Raw genomic sequence first — 21,750 nt, 5'->3', positions numbered from 1 at the left:
CCTCCCAAAGTGTACTCTGGAGTTGGGGAAGACTTGTTTTTTGTGGGAGTCTCCTGGGTTACATAATCAAATACCTATTAGCTTACTAAGGGACTACCAGTCAATATTAGGGGCAACATTAACTAATATCAGCACCCTCCAAGTTCAGAGTTGAGTTTTGAGATGAAATGAAACAATTTAAGTGATTGAACAATTGAATGAACTGAATGAGGCTTCCTTTGTCCCAATACAGAAAGGGTATGTAACAGAGATACAGTGGCTCTTAGTTTTGTATAATCGTTATATAGTTTTATAAAGTCTTTGTGACAGAGTTTTCTATGATTCCCTTTGAAAATGCATCTCGTTACTCAAGGGATCTTTAGATATCCACCAAATTGGAGGGACCCTAACTCCATGTGGGCAAGACTTTTTATGCCCTTGGATGACTAGGAAACTAAATCAAGGGAGGCAGGGGCCGATCAGGTCCCAGAATAAGATTTGTTGCTTAGCTAGGGAAGCTAGGTGGCACATAGTAGATAGAGTACTAGATCTGGAATTAAGAAGATGTGAATTCAAATCCACTTTTAATAAGTTGTGTGATGCTGGGAAAATCAACCTGTTTGCCTCAGTTTCCTCATCTGTAAAATGAGGATAATAATATCTACCTTCCAAGGATAAAATGAAATTGTTGTAAAATGCTTTGCAAACCTCAAAGTGCTATGTGTTGGTTACTATTATTAGGAAAACTAATCCCTATTGTGGGGAAATGAGAGGGTAAGGTAGAAACTCTAGACCTATATCATGCAGAACTCTGAACAAAACTAAATGGGATCTGGGACAATGTATAATCTTGTGGGGATTGAGTGAACCACATTGACTCCAAGCTTGGAAAAAATGTTGGAAAAATACATTTTCTTATAACTGTGTTGTTATCAGGATCAGAACTATAAGACTTGAGCTATTTTTTACCATGTGATCAAGTTGTTGGAAAACTATATTTAAGGCTTTGTAGTAAATTGTATTAAGTCTTATTACTCACAGATAGCAGAATTAACCAGGAATTTCTGCAAGTGATTTTGACCTGGAGAGGGAGAACTATCCTGAGAATAAGATCTATTTCAGGATGTCCAAAAGAAGCTATTTCCATGGACTAGATGACTACATGGAATTTAGGACAAAATGTGATGACTAACTGATTATTGGGCATTGATTAATTATTAGGATACAAGAAGACTTGATGTTATTTAACATTGATGATCAATCATCATTGTATGGCTTAGCCTTTGTTTTCATGGTGTTTATGTCTTCTGAAGTTACCTTGGTGACATGTAAATCTCTCCTCTTGTAAGCCCCAGCCTCAATTATGTAATTCTGATGATGAATATATGGAAAATATCATAGATTTAGCTTATAGATACATGATTCATGGAGTAGGAGACAGGTCCCTTCCCTCAGGAATCAAAGTAGTGCCTACTGTTTGACAAACCTCCAAATCCAAGCTTTTGGAAGAATTCAAGTTTGGCAATAACTGCTAGGAAAGCTGGAAAACAGTATGGCAGAAACTAGGCACCTCATGCCATATACTCATGGCTAAGAAATAAAGAATGATATAAACAAATTAGGGGAGCATGGAATAGTTTACCTGTTAGATCTATGGATAAGGGAAGAATTTATATACAAATAAGATATAGAGAACATTAGGAAATGTAAAATAGATAGATAACTAACTACATTAAATTAAAAATGTTTTGTGCAAACAAGACCAATGCAACCAAGATTGGGAGGAAAACTGCAAACTGGGAAAAAATTTTTTGTAGCAAGTATCTCTAACAAATATTCTCAAATATATAGAGAAATATGTTTCTTTTTTGCCATGTGAGATGTTTCTGCCTGTCTCTGTCTTCCCAATAAATTCAGCTTTGAGGAGAAAAAAAAATAGGGTCAGTTAGGTGATTCAGTGGCTATAATACCAAGCTTGGAATTGAGAGTACCTGGGTTCAAATCAGGTTTTAGATACTCCTTAGCTGTCTGACCCTAGACAGGTCACATAATCCCATCTGACAAGCTCTTGCTCTTCTGTCTTAGAGTGGTTACTAGGACAGATTATTTTAAAAAATTTTTCCCATATATAAAGAACTGAGTCAAATTTATAAGAATACAAAGCATTTCCCAAATGACAAATGGACAAAGGATATGAACAGGCAGATGTTCTTCATTTTCTCAGATGAAGAAATTGAAACCATCTTTGGTCATATGAAAAAATGCTTCAAATGACTAGTAGAGAAATGAAAATGAAAACAACTCTGAGGTACCAACTATTAGACTAGCTAATGTCACAAAAGTGGAAAATGACAAGTATTGGAGGGGATGTGAAAAAATTGGAACACTAATACACTGTTGGTGAAACTGTGAACTGATACAACTATTCTGGAGAGCAATGTGGAGCCATGCCCAAAGGGCCATAAAATTTTGTATACCCTTTGACCCAGAAAATATCACTACTGGGTCTGTGTCCCAAAGAGATCAGAGATAGGAGGAATGGACCTGTACAAAAATATTTTTAACAGTTCTTTTTATAATGGCAAGGAATTGGAAATAGAAGGGGTGTCCATCAATTGAGGAATGGCTGAAACAAATTGTGGTATGTGGTTGTAATGGAATATCATTTTGCCATAAGAAATGACAAACAGGAATTCAGAGAAACCTTGAAAGACTTATATGAATTGATGCAAAGCGAAGTGAGCATAACCAGAACAGTCTATATAGTGATAGAAATATTATACAATGATTAACTCTGAAGGACTAAACTACTATCAGCAAAACAAGGTTCCAAGATAATCCCAAGGGGACTCCTGATAAAAAATGTTATCCACAGACAAAAAAAGGAACTGTTGGAATCTGATTGTAGATCAAAGGATGCCATCTTTCACTTTTTTTTGCTGTATATGCGATATGTGTCTTGTCACAACATGAAAAATGCTTCACCAACAGTAAATCAGTATTCCAATTTTTCTACATCCCCTCCAATATTTGTCATTTTCCATTTTTGTCATATTAGCCAGTTTGATAGGTCAGAGTTGTTTTAATGTGTATTTCTCTAATAATGATTTGAAACATTGTTTTTTATGACTAAAGATAGTTTTAATTTCTTCATTGAGAATGGCTGAACAAATTGTACTGGTATATGCTTAATGGAATACCATTGTGCCATAAGAAAAGATGAACAAGATGATAACAACAACAAAAAAAAGACCTGGAAAGATTTATATGAAGTGATGCAAGGTGAAGTGAGCAGAACCAAAATATTAATAGCTACGAAGTATGAGGATCAATTGTGAATAACAACTATTTTTTAGTTGTGTTGTGTTGTATTGTGCTCTTTTAAAAAAATTACATGTTAATACAATAAGCATTTTCTGACTTTTTGCAATCCATATTCTCTCCCTTTGTCCTTCTCCTTTCTCCTCCCTAAGAGGGGGTAATATGACATGTTGTATGTGTTATCATTCATGTTTTCAAGTCTGATTTTTTTCCTTTGAAATCTTTACCTTCTGTGTTAGTATCAATTCTTTTTATTACTTCAATTTTATTTTCCCAATTACATGTAATAATAATTTTAAACATTTTCCAAAATTACAAGATCCAAACTAGATACATGTATTATCATGCAAAATACACTTCAATTGGTCACTGTTGCAAGAGCACACCCAAATCCCAAAATAAAGCCATAAATATACTGTGAAAGATAGTATGATATGATCTGCATCCATCTGACTTAATAGTGAATGACAACTATTACCAGCAATGCAAGGATCCAGGACAACTCCAAGGGATTAATGACAAATAAGGTTATACACTGCCATAGAAAGAATTGACAAAGTCTGAATGCAAATTGAAGCATACCATTATTTGCTTTATTTCCTTCATAAATTTTTCTCCTGTGTAATATGTGTCTTCTTTCACAACATAAACATAGAAATATTTATTGTATGATAACACATGTATAATCTATATCATATTACCATCTTGGGAGAGGGAAGGGGAGAAAATGGATCACAAAATGTCAAAAACAAAGATTAAAAGTCATATCAACATGCAATCTGGGAAGAAAAGACAGCTTAAAAAAAAGAAAAGGATTCAAAGGAGTAGAATGAGGGAATTGTGGGACTTGAGTGAACCATTCCATCTTTTGTCTCAGTTCTGGATCTAGCTCAGTTTTCTTTCTATTTAATTATGGGTTTAGTTCAATTTCTGCCTTGTGAGAAAATTTTATTCAACTATGGAAACTGTGAGAAAACTTTATTGCACTGCTTGAACTTAGCCTTGGGTGGCTAGGAAGCTGCCCCATCTGTACCTATTGCTTAGGGATCCTTAACTAAGGACCTAGATTATGCTGATTAGAAATCCAGTTGGATTTGAAGATTGATGCAAAGAGTTTTCTCATATCTCAAGCAATTTATCTGAAAACTGGACTCATGCTAGTCAATCAGTTATTTCCTTGTTCCTTTCATTGAATACAGATACTTTGGGGAGGTGGATACCTCTTTTTTCTGATATCAGGGATTTGCACCTGTTCATTCTAAACCTTGAAAACCCTTAATATTTCTTCCAATTAGAAATCAGATTACCTAATCTTGTCTCCTGGTTCACATCTCATTATATTCTTTTAATGCATAAAAATCTGTCTTCCTCTGCCTTTGGAGTCCAGTGACAAGCTGAGGAGGCCTGGTCCTGATTTATTATCAATAAGTATTTATTAATAAATCAATATGCTCAGAAGCTGAAACCTATGTTTCCTCAGTTATTTCAGATTTCATCCATCACAATCTGGAGATGGCCAAATTTTCCTAATCTTGTGAATGATGTGTAGCTATCTTCAATAGTACATGTTTAATTCCTGCCTGCTACTTGCAAATGGATAATTCCAAAAGTATTTTTTTCTAGTTCTTATCTTTTACCTACAGTCCAATAACCAATAGCTGTCTAATGGATAGTCTGCTTTCTCTACTCAAATTCAATAAATATTCCTTGATAACTGGCTTTTTCATGTATAAACTGTGTGACTTTATGATGGTAAAGCCACTTTTCTCAAAGTTTCAGTTTCTTCCTCTGTAGAATTAGGGGGCGGGCCTCTTAGACCATAAATTTCATTCCAGCTATAAATTCTCTGTCTCAAATTAAACTCATCATCTTCTACCCAGAAGTTATCCCACTCAGCTTCCTGATTTCTTGTGATTTAGTCACTGTTGTGTCACCCAGGTTTAAAACCTTGGAGTCATCAAGAGGACTCCCTCCTCTTCCTGTCATTCAAAAGTACCCATAATCTTGGTGTTAGCCTTCCTTTCTCACTTTTTCTCCCATTATGCCTCATTTAGAATTCTATTCAGTCAACCTGGTCTCATTGTCCTGACACACCAAATTCATTTTTAGCTTTTATTTTTCCTACTTATACTATCCTTTGTGTGTGGTCCAGAGGAAAGAGACGTGAAATTAGAATAAAGTCTAAATTTTCTCATCTGTAAAATGTGGAGATTGGATGAGATGAGGAAACTGAGGCCCAAAGAGGGCCAGTGAAGGGAAGTTATTTTTTTCCCCTTTTGCTCTAAAAGCCTACTGTTCCTGAAAGAGAAAGACAGACTCTGAAAGGACTTGAGAGTAGGACTGCCAGGAAAGGCAGGGATTGGGGAAGCATAGACTGGAGCATTAACTTGTTGGTGATATTTCACCTCCTCCCTGATTTTTTTTTCTCCTCCTGACCACCATAGCCTACACTGATGTCTCCTTTTTTTTGGAACTCCTTTTATTTTATTATTTCCTTATTGTTTCACATGTTTAACTATCTGCCAGCTGTGTAAACTCTTTTGGGTCAAGGACTATGACACCGTAACTAATTTAGAGCTGGAAAGAAATAGGCATTTAACAAATTGGGCTTATTTTTTTATGGCCCTGAAGGATGACAGCTAATTCACTCATTCAAATTTAGCATTTTGTATAGTGAAATGACAAGATTCCCTAACTTTGGTTGGATTACAACCTATGTTAGGAATGTAGGAATGTATATTTTTTGAGGAGCTGAGACAGAGAATTACAAGTCATTATTACACCAAGAAGCAAGGCAGTCCCTTGAAAAATTCCATGGATATAATACATATCAATACCTATACAGGAAACTGATAGTATTTCTCAACTAAATAGTTTAGTTTACCTATTAAAGTGGTCTCATAAAAGTATTTTACCTTTGGACTAATTGGGAAACAACTTTAAGGTTAGAATCATCTTTGAAGCTAAATTTCTTTTCTCCCACACCTTTTCTTTTCTTCCCTTTTCATTGAATGTCTATTATTTCTTTTATCTAAAGTCACCACATCATGCTGCTGGCCTTCCTTTGGAACGTTCCTCCAGTCCATTGCTCCCATTCTAATAATCCCACCACACGGATAAATCACAAGTCTCCGTTTCCAGTTTTTCTAAATCAGGTTAAAATGAACTAAAAAAAGGGCAGTTTTGAAAGTGAAAAAGTATAAAAGAATGCAGCATGAGGGGAACGTTTTTGGATAACAGGAGGGGTGCAGTATCAGGCTTTTGTGTTTTCTAGGACAAGGAAACCCTTTGCAGAATGGGATATCAGGAACAGACCACGTAGTTCCTTTAGTCTATGGGTTTCCGCAATGTGGTCTAGGGGGTCCCTGAGATATTTTTAGGAAGTCCACTAGGTCAAACATTTTCACAACAATACTAAGATGTTTTAATTTTGAACACATTGAGATTTGAATAAATATTATAGCCATAATTTACATAAATAAAAGCTCCTTTTTTAGGGGGAGTGTTCCTCAGTAATTTTTGAGTGTGTCAAGGTATCTTAAAGATAAAAATTGAAGAACTACTAATCTAGCCTAACCTCATTTTACAGATGAAGGAACTGAAGCCCAGTGAGTTGAAAAGGATTTTGTCAAGGTTACACAGCGGTGAGCCAGAAGGGAGAATGGGAGCTCAACCTGACCCAGCTTGTTCACCTTGCCCAGGGAGGCAACGATTTCCCAGGAATAGCTCCAGGATGAGAGGCGAGGAAGAAGGGCGGAGCGGCTTCTGGGTTTAGGTTTGTGCGGCAGCCCTCAGCGCTTGCGCAAGATCTCCGCCACGCTTTCCCACTCCTGCGTGGCTATAGAAGAGAACGCCTTGGCTGGCCAGTAGCCTGAATACCAACCCCGCTTCCGTCCCCATGACGCCATCCTTCCCCTCCTCCCCTCGGTACTGGGAACACGGACGCTCCGAACCCGCACCCCCTCCCAGCGCTGCGTCACAGAGAGTCCTGTGACGGCCCCGCCCGCCTGAAGTATCGCGCGCGGAGGTCGGTGCTGCGCGTGACGCGGCACTGGGGAAGAGAGCGAGAACGAGCGAGCGCGAGCGACGACGACGACGAGAGCGAGCTCGCTGGGAAGGTGAGGGAGGCGGCGAAGCCGAGGCGCCGAGGCGTGGGTCTGGTCCGGTCCGGTCCGGTCTGGTCCGCGAACATGTCCGTTTGACACGGTTCAGGTGAGACTGACGCGTCGAAGGGCTGGGTCGGGTTGTTCGGGCCTCGGCTGAATTTCCCCTTAGCCGGCCGGCGGCCTCGGGACTTCGGGCGGGGTCGGGCCGAGCCGGGCTGGCTTGGCTCGGCTCCTCAGAGGTTGCTGGCCCCAGGAGCCCACCTGCGTGGGCCGCGCCCAGGCCAGCCTGGCCCTGACTGACAGTCAGTCCTGCGCAACCGCTGCGGGAGTGGAGCCGCGCCCACCCCAGCCCCGGCACCCCTCCCTGGAGACGGAGGCCGGCGCGGAGGGCCCTGGGCAGGGAAATCAGAGGAGGCAGCGCGCGGCGGGGACGGTCTGGGACGTGGCACGGCGGGCACCGGCGCTCTGGTGGTGCAAGGAGGGGCCGAGCTGGGCAGAGGATGAGGATGTGGATGTGGTTGTGGCGGCGCCACCAAACTCTTGCTCTCCTTTCCCAAGGGGAAGGCCTTGGGGTCCGTTAAATGTCACCCAGGTGTTTGTTTGCAGGTTGCTTCTGGAGTTTGACAGATGAAGTGTTGACATAGCACTCATTTTTTTTTTTCATAGAGTCCTAGATGGAAAGCTGGTTGGGACCTCAGGCTATCTATCTAATCCGATCCCCCTCATTTTACAGATAAGGAAACTAAGACCTAGGTGGGTTAAGTGATTTGTCCAAGGGCACACAGGTAATATCAGAAATAGGATTTGGACCTAGGTCTTGTGACTTAAGAGCTAGTGCTTTTCCCCTTATACTAAACTGCGGGTTAATTATTTTTTTTTCTTCAAATATGTAATTGAATGATGGTGCTTATTTATAATTGGGTGGTACTTCGTTTGCAATTTGACATACACTATTCATGCCTTTCACACCTAGCTGAAATTCTCAGCCCCTCTTAATTCCGTTGCCTTCCCTCAGTTATTTACTATTCATCCTTTATATAGAGCTTAATTTGCACATATTTGCACCTTGTCTCCCCATTAGATTGTAATCTCCTTGAGGGCAGAGACTATCTTGCTTTTTTGTATCCCCAGCAGCCTGGCACATAGTAGGCACTTAATATTTATTAAATTGAATTTCAATATGAAAGTGGAGCTGGGACCAAAAACTCGGCTAATTCAGTTGGATTCAGTGTAATTAGCTTTCTTCCTTTCTATTTTCTGGCTTCAATTCTGGAGGGAAATTGAAGTCTTTAGGAAACTTTTAAAAATAAATGAAAACTTGGAATATTTTTGTTTTAACAAGAAGCTTTAAAAAAATATTTGACAGACAGGAGTTGTTGGCTGCTAAAGTATAGTAACTTGTAGCATAAAGCTTTTCAAATACAAACACAAATTTAGGCTAGGATATGTTGAGTTAATAAGATAACTGTTGCAATCTTATTTAATAAGAACTTAATTTCTTAGTCAATAGCTATGCCTTTGTACCATATACAATATAGTACTGCTTGATGTAAGAATTGTTATGCCAGGTCAGATTTGTGGTCTGATGATAATTTTGGGTCAGATAATATGTGGAGTCTAGTATGTTGTCTCTGTGGTATTCAAGGTTCCAATCCTTAATTGATCTAGAAAAGGTTTCTTTGGTAATGGGTTCAGATTTTTAATTGAATCTCCAGGGCTTTCAATTTTCACCACATTCTAAATCTTTCAGATCACTGGAACTCTAGCTAAAGACACTGTTTCTCTTAATGTACTTTCCTGGGTAATTGAACCAAGGGTTGACCATTTAGGTTTATAGATTTGCTGCAACTGGTTCCTAATTTTTCTTTATTGAGATGCCATCAGGAACAAGGTGCCCTGCTTTACATCAACATCTTTCTCTCTCTCTCTCTCTCTCTCTTTTTTTTTTTATCACATTTCCATATGCTTCCTACCATGAGGGTTTTTTAACAAAAGAGAACATAGAAATTCATAAGTAACTTAGGTCAAGATAATTAGAAATATTCTCTGTTCCAGACTAACACCCAAACTTTCTAACCTAAGCCTTAAATAAAATTCTCCTGATCAAGCTGACCCCTGACCCTCTCCAGCTTGGTAACCTCATGCTACCATAGCTAGCTCTCTCATGACCACATAAAAGTTTATTGTCTTTTGCTACTAGAATACTCCTAAAGTTGATTTTGAGATTCTTTACTTGGGTGTGTGAGATCAAGCTCTTTTGCCTATTTTTGACCATTTTTAGCCAATCTCCAGGATCTTAAGTAAGGACCTAAGCTGTAATGACCAGTATGGCTCAGAGTATTTGAGGTGTAAGATACACCATGATTTATTCAAGGTAGTACTGGACTGGCTTTGCTACTAATACTAACTCTATCACTGTATCCTTTGGGTCCTGGACTAGATAATACCTGAGGTTCCTTCCACCTTTAACTACTATGTTCTTTTTTTCTTTTGAGAGTATAAAGTAAAAGGATGTTGGGGCTGGAGATCGTCCTTTTTGACTTCAGCACTCTACAGTGACTCTCTGATAACTTTCTTGGATTATAGTTGATAGTTTAGAACCCATAGCCTTCATATGTGAAGTTTGCATTATTGTGAAAAAAAGTTTAGTTTCATCAGTGTATTAGAACAAATTTCAAATTGGATATTTAAGCCCCAATCTCTGGGAGAATTTTACTTCTCCATATAGTAAGGCCTCTATTTATTCCAAACTGATTTTCCTCTCATTAATTCAGTTCTTTAATGTTAATGCCACTTTCTCCTCCATCACAGGATCTTAGATTTAGAGTAGAAGGGACCCCTAGAGATCATTGAGTCCAATCTTTCATTTTACAGATGAAGAAACTGGAGCCCAGAGAGGTTAAGTGATTTGTCTTCCTAGGTCATGCAGCTAATAAATGTTTGAAGTGGAATTTGAACCCAGATCTTTCTGTGTTCTAAGTTCAAAGATTATTTTCAATAAGTTGTTTGCTTTTATTTGTTAAAATAGTTACCTTTGAATTAATATTAAATACTGATTCCAAGGTGCAGAAGAGCAGTAAGGGTTAGGCAGTTGTAGTTAAGTGTCTTGCACAGGGTCATACAGCCAGGAAATATCTATATTCACATTTGAACTCGGGACCTCCTGAGTTCAGGACCTCCAGGTCCTGGATTTCTATCCAGTAAGTCTTCTAGCTGCCAGACCTTTGAGTGTTTTGATCTTAAGTTTTCTTGAGTATTTCTGTTATGTTTCATTTTGCTCTGCATGTGTCTGTTCTCATAGGATCCTTATGAAGCACTTTTTTTATGGATGGGAATTTAAAGCATAATTCATTGCTGAATTCTTGGAGAACTGTATAACTGTATGCAACCTTTTTAAGGATTATAGGCCTTGCCTTCCTGAACCTCTTGAGTAGCTAATACCCACTTTAGAAAATTTGAATTCCATGTTTTTTGGTAAACTAGTGGTGCCATTTCAGTAATGTTGCTAGGAATGGGCTCTATTAAGAAAGAATTCACTTTGTATTTGGCTTTAGTGCTTGATTTGAAGATAAATGTTATCTAAGTTGATTTTTTTCTTTAAAAAAAAGCTTATTGATTTTTGACATTACTTTCACTTCTCAATAATCCCACCCTATATAGGATCTTCTCTTATGACAAAGAATTAAGCAAAACAAGTGGACACATAGATCATATCTGAGAGAATATTCAGTGTTCTCTGTTTTTTGACTAGAGGGAGACTTATCTCTTCTTTGAAATGAAGATTGGTTATTATAATTAATCAATTTAGCTGCCTTTTTTATAGCATTTCACTTATATTTTAGTAGTCATTGCTTATATTTTCCCCCTCATTTTGTTTTCTTTGCTCAGCATCAGATATCTTCCCAACTTTTTCTGAGTTCTTCTTAGTATATAAGTATTTGTAACATATATACAAAGTATTTCTGGATAACATTAGAGGGGAAGGAAGGTCTGGAAAGGTCTCCTGCAGGAAGTAGGAATTGAAGGAAATCAGAGATTTCAAGTGTTTGAAGTGAGGACAAACAGCCTTCAGGCATGATAGCACAGCCAGTGAAAAGGCATACAAACAGGAGATGAAGCATCATATAAGAACAACAGGAAGTGGTGCAATATGTCTGGACCATAAAGTGTGGAGAGAAGTGATATCTGTGAAGACTTGGAAATTTAAAAAAGGGCTATGTTGTGAAAAGCTTTAAATGACAAAGTGAAGTGTTTTTATTTAATGCCAGAGCTAATAAAGAGCTTTTGGAGTTTGAGTGCATATGTAGAATGACATGGTCAGATCTCTGAGTTAGGAGAATCACTTTGGCTGTTATATGAAGGATAGATTGGAGTGGGGAGAAGCTTGAGGTAGGGAGACTTTCTTCCTCCTCATTCTGCTGTCTTTCTTCAAGCCTCAGCTTGTTTTTTCTCCTGTAGAATTTCCCAAACTTCCTTAATCTTAATGCCTTCCCTCCAAGATTATTTTCAATTTATGTTGTATATATCTATGTATAAGCATTATACATAGTTGTTTGCATCTTGTCTCCCATTAATTGTGAGTACCTTAAGAACCAGGAACTGTTTTTTGCCCCCTGCATTCTCTGTATTCCCAGAATTAATCACAGTGTCTAGGGCACACTAAAAGTATTCAATAAATGCTTGCTAACTTGCCTTGACACACTCTATAAGCCAACCAAACTGGCTGGATCTTCTGTATGACATTCTATCTTTGTGTCTTTTCACAGGCCCTCTCTTGTGCCTAGACTACATTCTTCTAGAATATCTAATATCCTTCAAAACTCAAGTCAAATTCTACCTTCTTTTTTTTTTTAAACCCATACCTTCTGCCTTAGAATCAGTACTGTGTATTGGTTCTAAGGCAAAAAAGTGATAAGGGCTAGGCAATGGAGGTCAAGTGACTTGTCCAGGGTCACACAGCTAGGAAGTGTCTGAGTTCAGATTTGAACCCAGGACCTCCTGTCTCTGGGCCTGGCTCTCAATCCACTGAGCCCCCCAGCTGCCCCCTCTACCTTTTTTTTTTTTAAAATTTTATCCCCTTCCTTCCACCTTCTCACAGCTGCTAGTACTTTCCCTGTCCCCACTACCTTCTGTTTCTCTTGTGTGTATTTAAGTGAACACACTTAAGGGAATGTTTCTTTTCTTTTTTTTTTATCTCTAGCACAATGCCTACCATATAGTAAGCATTTAATAATTGCTTTTAATTGATTGCCAATTTGGGTATGAGATGAAGCATCAGGATTGTTTTAATTTGCACTTCTCTTTAATGATTTGGAGCATTTCCTTCATGTCAACCATACTCCTTTTATATACCAGGCACTCTGGTAGGGATATAAATAAAAAGATGTATGAAGTGCTGGGGTTATAACCCCTTACTATTAAGGAGCTTATATTCTATTCGAAGGATATATATTTAAGGATATAACTATACCAGATGTACTAAAAAATACAGTGATTGAGGTAAAGTGAGGGAGAAAGGTTGTGAGGACAACTGGAATAAGGAAAAGCCTCTTTTAAGGAGGTGGACTTTGAGAAAAGAGCTGGGGATTATAAGAGGGGAAGTAAGAAAGAATTATAATACTTGTCTGTGTAGAGGACAGTTTGTACAAAACATGGAGGTGGAAGAATAATGTGTGTTGGGAAACAGTAAATAGGTCAGTTTGAATGGAACATAATTTATGAGAGGGAGTAGTGTGCAATCAGCCCAGAAAAGTAGGCTGCTTTAATTTTTATAATGTACCCTTTTACATTTAGGTCAGAGATTCATTTGGAGCTTATATATAGTATATGGTATAAGGTACTGGGCATATAATCCCAATTCCTGTGAAATTACTTCTTAGTTTTCTTAGTCCGTGTCCAGTGTTCTTGAGTTTATTGAATACTGCGCTACTGTGTTCATTTGCTTCTTATTTATCTAGTCTTTTCCACTGATCTACTTAAATTTTTTTTTAACAGTAGCAAATAGTTTTTTATAAATTTACTTTTCCACTAACTTATGTTTCATGTATCACAAAACTTATTAGACTTTATCCCCTTCTTCTATAACTCTGTTTGGAGGCATTTGTATATATCTGAAATTTTGTGTGTCTCTTGTCAGGTTGTGTAGTAAGAGTTATTTTCCATTGAGTAGTTTCTTTATTAGCCTTATGTAAAACTGTTGGCTCCAAATGAAATATATTTCAAAGGAAAATAAAAGTAAAGGCTGAAAAAGAAACACTAAATATAGAACATAAGGCAGATTTTATATAAGCCATGTGAAAGAGAATTCTTTACTCTATTGTCGATCCTGAGTTAACAGTAACTTAAGTACCTTACTAGATTGTGAAGACAGGATTAACTCTTCTTTGTCTACCTTTTGATTGAAACAACACAAACTTGAGGAGCTTGCAAACCACTTAGTGAATTCACACCCTACGTAGTGCTAGATGAGAAGTCAACAAGATACTTGGAGAGCTCCACCCTTTTTTTAACTCAAACAGTCAGAAACTTGTAAGAGTTCACACCCTCAGAAACTGTGAATCCTTTTGATGACTATTCACCCTTCCAGAAGGTGCGAACTGGTTCCCACAAACACTGCCCAGGCAGTGCTAGACAATTTGGAAACTGTGATTGTCCCTTGTGAAAGGGGGAAGTGACAAGGAGCCACCATAAAAGGCCCTGAATTTCTGGGGCTAGGGAAGTCAACTCCAAGAAGGAGCTGGACTTCAGGAAGGAAGTCAACTTCAAGAAGAAGGTCGGCTCAAGGAAGAAAGTTGGCCTCAGGAATCACCTTCAGCTCCAGTCATTATCTTGACCTGCCTCTTGGAGGGAACTTGGTAAGTGGATAGCTGGCTTTCCCTTCCTGTCTTCTGGAGAGAATTTAATTCCAGTTTAAGGTTAATAAGTCTTGGCTGAGCCAAGCACTGAAACAATATTTAGTTAGATAGGTTAATGTCTTCTGTATTTCTCTACTTTCACTCTTTCCATCTCTTGTAAATAAAAGGTTTATAATTTTAATGTTTTTTAGTCAAACCCTTAATTTTAACCTGTACAACTACATTTTTGAGGAAAAGTGTCTGATCTATATTTGGACCAATATATTATTCTGTGAAAGGCACAGTGTCTGTAAGAGTTTTAGATGAAGTCAGGCAAGTCTTTTAATCAGTTTTTCTCACTTCCTATATCTTCTATTTATTTAAATTCTTACTCTGTCTTTTCAACTCTAAGATATAAGAGCAAGAAGAGCCAGGCCAGTGATGGCTAACTTATGGCACAAGTGCCAAAGGTGGCACACAGAGGACTCTCTGTGGGCATGTGGTGGAGCAGCTCCCCTTCCCTCTCTCCACCATGCCTGATGCCATTTTTCACATCACCTGCCCCTCTGCCCAGCAGCCCAATGGAAATACTTTCTCCCTTGTCAGTGTGGGATAAGGGTGGGATGGGGCACTTGGTGGGGGTCTGGCACTCTACCTCTAAAAGGTTCACCATTATTAAGCTAGGCAATTGGAGTTAAGTGACTTGTCTAGGGGTCACACAGCCAGGAAGTGTCTGAGGCCAGTTTTGAATCTAGGTCCTCCCAACTCCAGACCTGGTGCTCTATGAATTAGGTTATCTAGGTGCCCATCTTGGTATAACTTTTAAAGGGACAGGTGAAAGAGTGGATAGAGTGTGGGTTATCTGGAGTCAGGAAGATCTGAGTGGCCTCAGATACTTGTTAGCTATGTGATTCTAGGCAAGTCACTTAACCCTGTTTGCTTTAGTTTCTTCATCTGTCAAATGAGCTGGAGAAGGAAATGGCAACCTAGTCCAGTATGTTTGCGAAGAAAACCCCAAATGGTGTCATGAAGAGTTGGACACTACTGAAACAACAAAACTTATCTTTAAAATGTGGAAGCAGTTGATCTTTAATATTTCCACATGTTGAAATTCTGTGATATCGCATTTTTGGTATCTACTTGTCTGTATGTATCTTTTTTTAATTTTTCTTTTTCAGTTCAGTTAGCTGTGTGTAAAGAATTATGCTATGCATTAGGGACGCCTACCAATAAAGGTTTGTTAAACATCTACTGTGCCAGGCTCTATGCTAGGTGTTAGGGAAATGAAAACAAAAGTGACAATTTTTTTCTTCAAGGAGCTTATGTTCTATTGTGGGAAGTGACATGCACATATACAATAATTTCAGGGCAGGATAAGACACCAACAATGCAGGATCCAAAAAGACCTCTTTTAAGAAATGACATTTGAATTGAACTTTGAAGGAAATGAGAGAAAAGAAGGTTGGACATTTTGGCTGGACTGTAGAATTTGGGAGGGGATGATTAGCACATCACTTGTGTCTGCCTCTTGACTAGTCCCTTACCTGTCCAATCTATTCTCTATAGAGCTTCCAGCACAGATCTGACTATGTCACTCCTTAACTCAGTAAACTTGAATGGCTCGCTCCTTACTATCTCTAGAATAAAATAAAGCTGCTCTGTTTAACATTTAAAGCTCAGCTTTATCATACATTAATCTAGGAATTTGGATTTATTCATTAGGTAATAAGTAGTCATTGAAGCATGGTATTCCATATTGAAGATATGTATTACTCTGCTTGATTACTCTAGATACAGCATTTGAGATTGGACAAAGTAGAAACTGAAAGGCCAGGAACCTATTGTGACATACTTAAAGGTGTTGAACTATGGCAGTGGTTGTGGGGATCAAAAGATCATAAGACTAGAATTGGAAGTGACCTCAGAGAAGGAAATTGAGGCCCAAAGTTATACTTGCCACTTACTTAGTTACAGAGGTAGTAAGCCTCCAAGTTGGAATTGATTTGGCAGTCCCTGCCTCCAGAAATAGCACTCCACATTGTACTAATTGTTGAAAAGAGGGATCAAATATTCAAACGATATTGCAGGAAGATATTCAATGACAGTTGGGCTGGTAAATAAGTAAACTTCATCATACCTGTAAATAATACATGCATATAAAATGTTTGGCTAGGTATCTTGGCTTGTTTGAACATTGTCATTGTCTCCTAAAATGAAGGGTAGCCCTCTGTTGTTTGTGGCTTTCTATTATTAATATTCTAATTTGTATTATTGACTCTCTGTGGGGAAGACAAAAGGACAGTATTGATACTTTACATGGATAGGCATTTGTTCCCCATTTATTTTTCATTTTAAAGACATTTTAGTTAGATTTACAAGACTTGGGGAAAATACGTTCTTGTTTAGCCTTTTTAGATATACTTTATTCTTACTCTTATAGGCTAGGCAAGTCAGAACTTTTTAGGTCAGAAATTGGAACGAATTGAGACTCCTGTTAACCATGACACTGTACCAGGTGCTAGGATAATGAATTCTTTACTAATTACTAAGTAGTGTTTTATATTCTCTATTCTTTATTGAAAAAAGTAGATGAGGATTTCCTACAAAGACTGTAAGGTGAAAGGTTCCAACTGTTCTCAGCTCCCCTGAGAAACTCCCTACCAAAGTTGAAAAAGGATACCATACGATGTAGTGATTCACTGCCACAGAACATCCAGTCTCAGACTTCACAAAAAGTTTAGAAGCCTGTTGGAGTTCTTGTTGAAGATCCTTCTTGGGACCTGAAGCCAGTGGGATCATAACCCCATTCTATCAGGGCCACTTCAAGAAACAAAGCCAACTTCAGTTGATTACTTACTGCACAAAGAGTCTAAAGGACTCATAAGCCAAGGTGTTGCCTATCTTAGATTCCTTTAAGAATTCTGCAGCCAGCCTGATCATTATAATGTTTACTGCTGAATTAAACAACCAGGTTAAAGTCATTACAAGAATTGCAGAAACCGAGGAGTGGTTCTATTGCTAATCTGGACATTGGGGTGGTGATGCAATATTGTGCTGGATACCGAACCTTATGATTCCCCCCAATGATAAATCGGCTATTCTAGCCCACCTGGGTTTCTTGTGCCAGCTGTGATACCCACCTAATAATATGAGTTCCCCAATTCATAAAATCTCACTGTCTCATCTTAGGGCAAAAAGTTTATCCCTACTGATAAGGAGCAGCAGCAGCAGCATCCATCTATTTGATTGCTCAGATCAGGTGTCCAACTGCTAAGAAATTATGTCCATGATGGCATGTCCATGATGGACTCCTTCAGGGTCACCATAGGAAGGAGAAGGGTTCTCTGGTCCATCAGTTTCTTAGTTTTGGTCTTCAGGAAGACTTACCTGACTAGAGTGGACTGCTTTTGAACATAGTTCTGACCCTTCTTTATTTCTTCCTTGGAGTTGAGATCCCTGCTCCTTAAAGTCTTTCTCCTGAAAGGGCTCCATAATGCCCTGGAGAAATAGCTTAGGTTTCTTTTGTTTGAAAAGCTTCCTTTCCTCTGGGATGATTCTGCCAACTTCCCAGAAGAGACTTGGAACCAAAGAGAGGTTTGGTATTGTAGGGAGGTTCCTGGCCTTCTAATTAACATGAGGAAGGTGAAACTGTTGTACTATATAACTATAGTGAATGTGTGTTTACTTGGAAGAAAGTGGGAATTCCACAAGCCTACTTGATAGTTCTTCTGAATTCCTGAGTAAAGGAGGGAGGAAGAGTCCTTATTTATTTTCCATGAAAGAATGCAGCACTCTCTCGAGACTTATAAAGGAGCAGTTTTAGTATCATATTCCTGGTATGGTTTTAAGGGAGAAGAGATGTTTTGGTTGCTTGAGCAAGGCAATACTAAGTGGGATATATTATTTGGAGATCCAGCCTCAGTATCAACTTGTATCCATGAAGGAGACCCATCACCTCTGTAAATTGTAAAGATTTGGCATCATCCAACTCATCAGATTGTTGAAATCTAAGACTTAGTCCTTCTGAAAGGAGGAGGAAAAGCCTGGGATTTCTGAATTTTGTTCTTAGCAATTTTTCCTTTTGCCCTTTTTTTTCTTTATGGTGATTCCTTTGGGGTGGGGGAGATATTTGTTTTTGTGTGGCTGTTTTGGTTTTGCTTTGTTTTATTCTTCCCATAGGAAGATTATCCAATAAAACCTTACAAGCATTTAAATATTGGGGGATCTGTTGCCATCATGAGGTAGGTGATAGAACCAGTGTCTACCCATGTTACTCCTCCCTCTTTTTTTTTCCCATTTGAATTAGTTTATTTAGTCAATTTAGAACATTATTTCTTGGTTACAATAATCACATTATTTCCCTCCCTCTCCCCTCCCACCCTTCCCACAACCCATGTGTAATTTCACTGGGTATTACTTGTGTCCTTGATCAAAATCTATTTCCATGTTGTTGATGTTTGCACTAGGATGTTCATTTAGAGTCTACATCCCCAACCATATCCCCTCGACCCATGTAATCAAGCAGTTGTTTTTCTTCAGTGTTTTTACTCCCACAGTGTTTCCTCTGAATGTGGATAGTGGTTTTTCTCGTAGATTCCTCCAAGTTGTTCAGGATCATTGCATTGCCACTAATGGAAAAGTCCATTACATTCGATTGTACCACAGCGTATCAGTCTCTGTGTACAATGTTTTCCTGGTTCTGCTCCTCTCACTCTGCATCACTTCCTGGAGGTCGTTCCAGTCTTCATGGAATTCCTCCACTTTTATTATTCCTTTGAGCACAATAGTATTCCATCACCAACATATACCACAATTTGTTCAGCCATTCCCCAATTGAAGGGCATCCCCTCAGTTTCCAATTTTTTGCCACCACAAAGAGTGCAGCTATGAATATTCTTGTACAAGTCTTTTTCTTTATTATCTCTTTGGGGTACAAACCCATCAGTACTATGGCTGGATCAAAGGGAAGACAGTCTTTTAATGCCCTTTGGACATAGTTCCAAATTGCCCTCTAGAGTGGTTGGCTCAATTAACAACTCCACCAGCAATGCATTAATGTCCCAATTTTGCCACATCTCCTCCAGCATTCATTACTTTCCTTTGCTGTTGTGTTAGCCAACCTTCTAAGTGTGAGGTGGTACCTCAGAGTTGTTTAGATTTGCATCTCTCTGATTATAAGAGATTTAGAACACTTTTTCATGTGCTTATTAATAGTTTTGATTTCTTTGACTGAAAATTACCTATTCATGTCCCTTGCCCATTTATCAATTGGAGAATGGCTTGATTTTTTTGTAAAGATTTAGCTCTTTATAAATTTGAGTAATTAGACCTTTGTCAGAGGTTTTTGTTATGAAGGTTTCCCAATTTGTTACTTCCCTTCTAATTTTTGTTACATTGCTTTTGTTTGTACAAAGACTTTTTAATTTGATATAATCAAAATAATTTATTTTACATTTTGTGACTTTCTAAGTCTTGCTTGGTTTTAAAATCTTTCCTTTCCCAAAGATCTGACATGTATACTATTCTGTGTTCACATAATTTACTTATAGTTTCCTTCTTTATGTTCAAGTTATTTACCCATTCTGACTTTATCTTGGTGTGGGGTGTGAGGTGTTGATCCAAACCTAACCTCTCTCATATTGTCTTCCAACTTTCCCAGAAGTTTGTTATCAAATAGTGGATTTTTGTCCCAAAAGCTAGGATCTTTGGGCTTGTCATAGACTGTCTTGCTCAGGTCACTTACCCCAAGTCTATTCCACTGATCCTCCTTTCTGTCTCTTAGTCAGTACCATATTGTTTTGATGACCACTGCTTATCGTATAGTTTGAAATCTGGTACTGCAAGGCCACCTTCCTTTGCATTTTTATCATTATTTCCCTGGATATCCTTGATCTTTTGTTCTTCCAAATGAACTTTGTTATGGTTTTTTCTAATTCAGTAAAAAATTTTTTTGGTATTTTGATGGGTATAGCACTAAATAAGTAAATAAGTTTGGGTAGGATGGTAATTTTTATTATCTTAGCTCATCCTACCCATGAGCAGTTAATATTTTTCCAGTTGTTCAAATCTAGTTTTAGTTGTGTAGAAGTGTTTTGTAGTTGTGTTCATATACATGTAGTGTGTTCCTGTGTTTGTCTTGGCAGATATATTCCTAAGTATTTTATATTGTCTAGGGTGATTTTAAGTGGAATTTCTCTTTCTAATTCGTGCTACTGAGATGTGTTGGAGGTAATAGAAATGCTGATGATTTATTATGTGGGTTTATTTTGTATCCTGCAACTTTGCTAAAGTTGTTGATTATTTCCACTAGCTTTTTAGTTGATTCTCTAGGTTCTTTAAGTAGACCATCATATATCGTCTGCAAAGAGTGATAGCTTGGCCTCTTCATTGCCATTTTTAATACCTTCAATTTCTTTTTCTTCTCTAATTGCTACTGCTAGTGTTTCTAGTACAATGTTAAATAATAGAGGTGATAATGGGCATCCTTGTTTCGCCCTTGATCTTATTGGGAAGGCTTCTAGTTTATCCCCATTACAGATGATGTTTGCTGATGGTTTTAGATAGATACTGGTTATTATTTTTAGTTTAGTTTAGTTATTATTTTAGTCTTTTTGCTACTATCCTACTTAAGATTTTCGCATCTATGTTCACATTAAGGAGATTGGTCTGTAGTTTTCTTTCTCTGTTTTTGACCTACCTGGCTTTGGAATCAGTACCATATTTGTGTCATAAAAGGAATTTGGTAGAAGTCCCTCTTTGCTTATTATGTCAAATAGTTTGTATAGTATTGGGATTATCTTTTCTTTGAATGTTTGATAGAATTCACTTGTGAATCCATCAGGCCCTGGGTTTTTTTTCCTTAGGGAGTTCTTTGATGTCTTGTTCAATTTCTTTTACTGATATGGGATTATTTAAGAATTCTATTTCTTCTTCTGTTAATCAAGGCAATTTATATTTTTGTAAATATTCATCTATATCACCTAGATTGGCATATTTATTGTCATATAATTGGACAAAATAGTTTTTAATGTTTGCCTTAATTTCCTCTTCATTGGAGGTGAGGTCTCCCTTTTCATCTATGATACTATTAATTTGGTTTTCTTCTTTCCTTTGATCAGTACTTTGTCTATTTTGTTTTTTTTTTCAAAATACCAGCTTCTAGTCTTATTTATTAGTTCAATAATTCTTTCACTTTTGATTTTATTAATTTCTCCCTTAATTTTTAGGATCTCTAATTAAGTTTTCTTCTGGGGATTTTTAATTGGTTCGCTTTCAAGTTTTTTGATTTGCATGTCCAATTCATTGACCTCTGCCCTCCCTAATTTGTTAATATATGAACTCGATATAAATTCCCCCCTGGGTACTGCTTTGGCTGCATCCCATAGATTTTGAAAGGATGTCTCATTATTGTCATTTTCTTTAATGAAATTATTAATTGTTCTATGATTTGTTCTGTAATTGATTTTGGAGAATCATATTATTTAATTTTCAATTAAGTTTTGATTAGGCTC

The 21,750-nt window shown here is 37.8% G+C and overlaps 1 protein-coding gene across 5 annotated transcripts in view; it reads left to right on the top strand.

Annotated features, from left to right (window-relative positions):
* The first annotated feature begins 7,169 nt into the window (after positions 1–7,169).
* NDEL1 (nudE neurodevelopment protein 1 like 1) overlaps positions 7,170–21,750 on the top strand; it is an 89,860-nt gene continuing 75,279 nt past the window's right edge. Inside the window, exon 1 of one of the 5 annotated variants that reach the window (XM_007483115.3) lies at positions 7,170–7,512. Coding sequence is in view for 1 of the 5 variants with exons in the window: in XM_056817533.1 (XP_056673511.1) it covers positions 7,907–7,978 (72 nt within the window). In the remaining 4 variants the exon portion in view is untranslated. Of the gene's footprint in view, positions 7,513–7,800; positions 7,999–13,254; positions 14,261–21,750 lie in introns of those variants that run through there. The other 4 variants (XM_007483116.3, XM_056817533.1, XM_056817536.1 and 1 more) reach the window with 4 other exon arrangements.

This window comes from Monodelphis domestica, chromosome 2 (genome assembly GCF_027887165.1).
Source record: "Monodelphis domestica isolate mMonDom1 chromosome 2, mMonDom1.pri, whole genome shotgun sequence".
NCBI lineage: Eukaryota > Metazoa > Chordata > Mammalia > Didelphimorphia > Didelphidae > Monodelphis > Monodelphis domestica.
The sequence above is the reverse complement of the archived record's forward strand: the minus strand, read 5'-3'. Positions and strand labels throughout refer to the sequence as shown.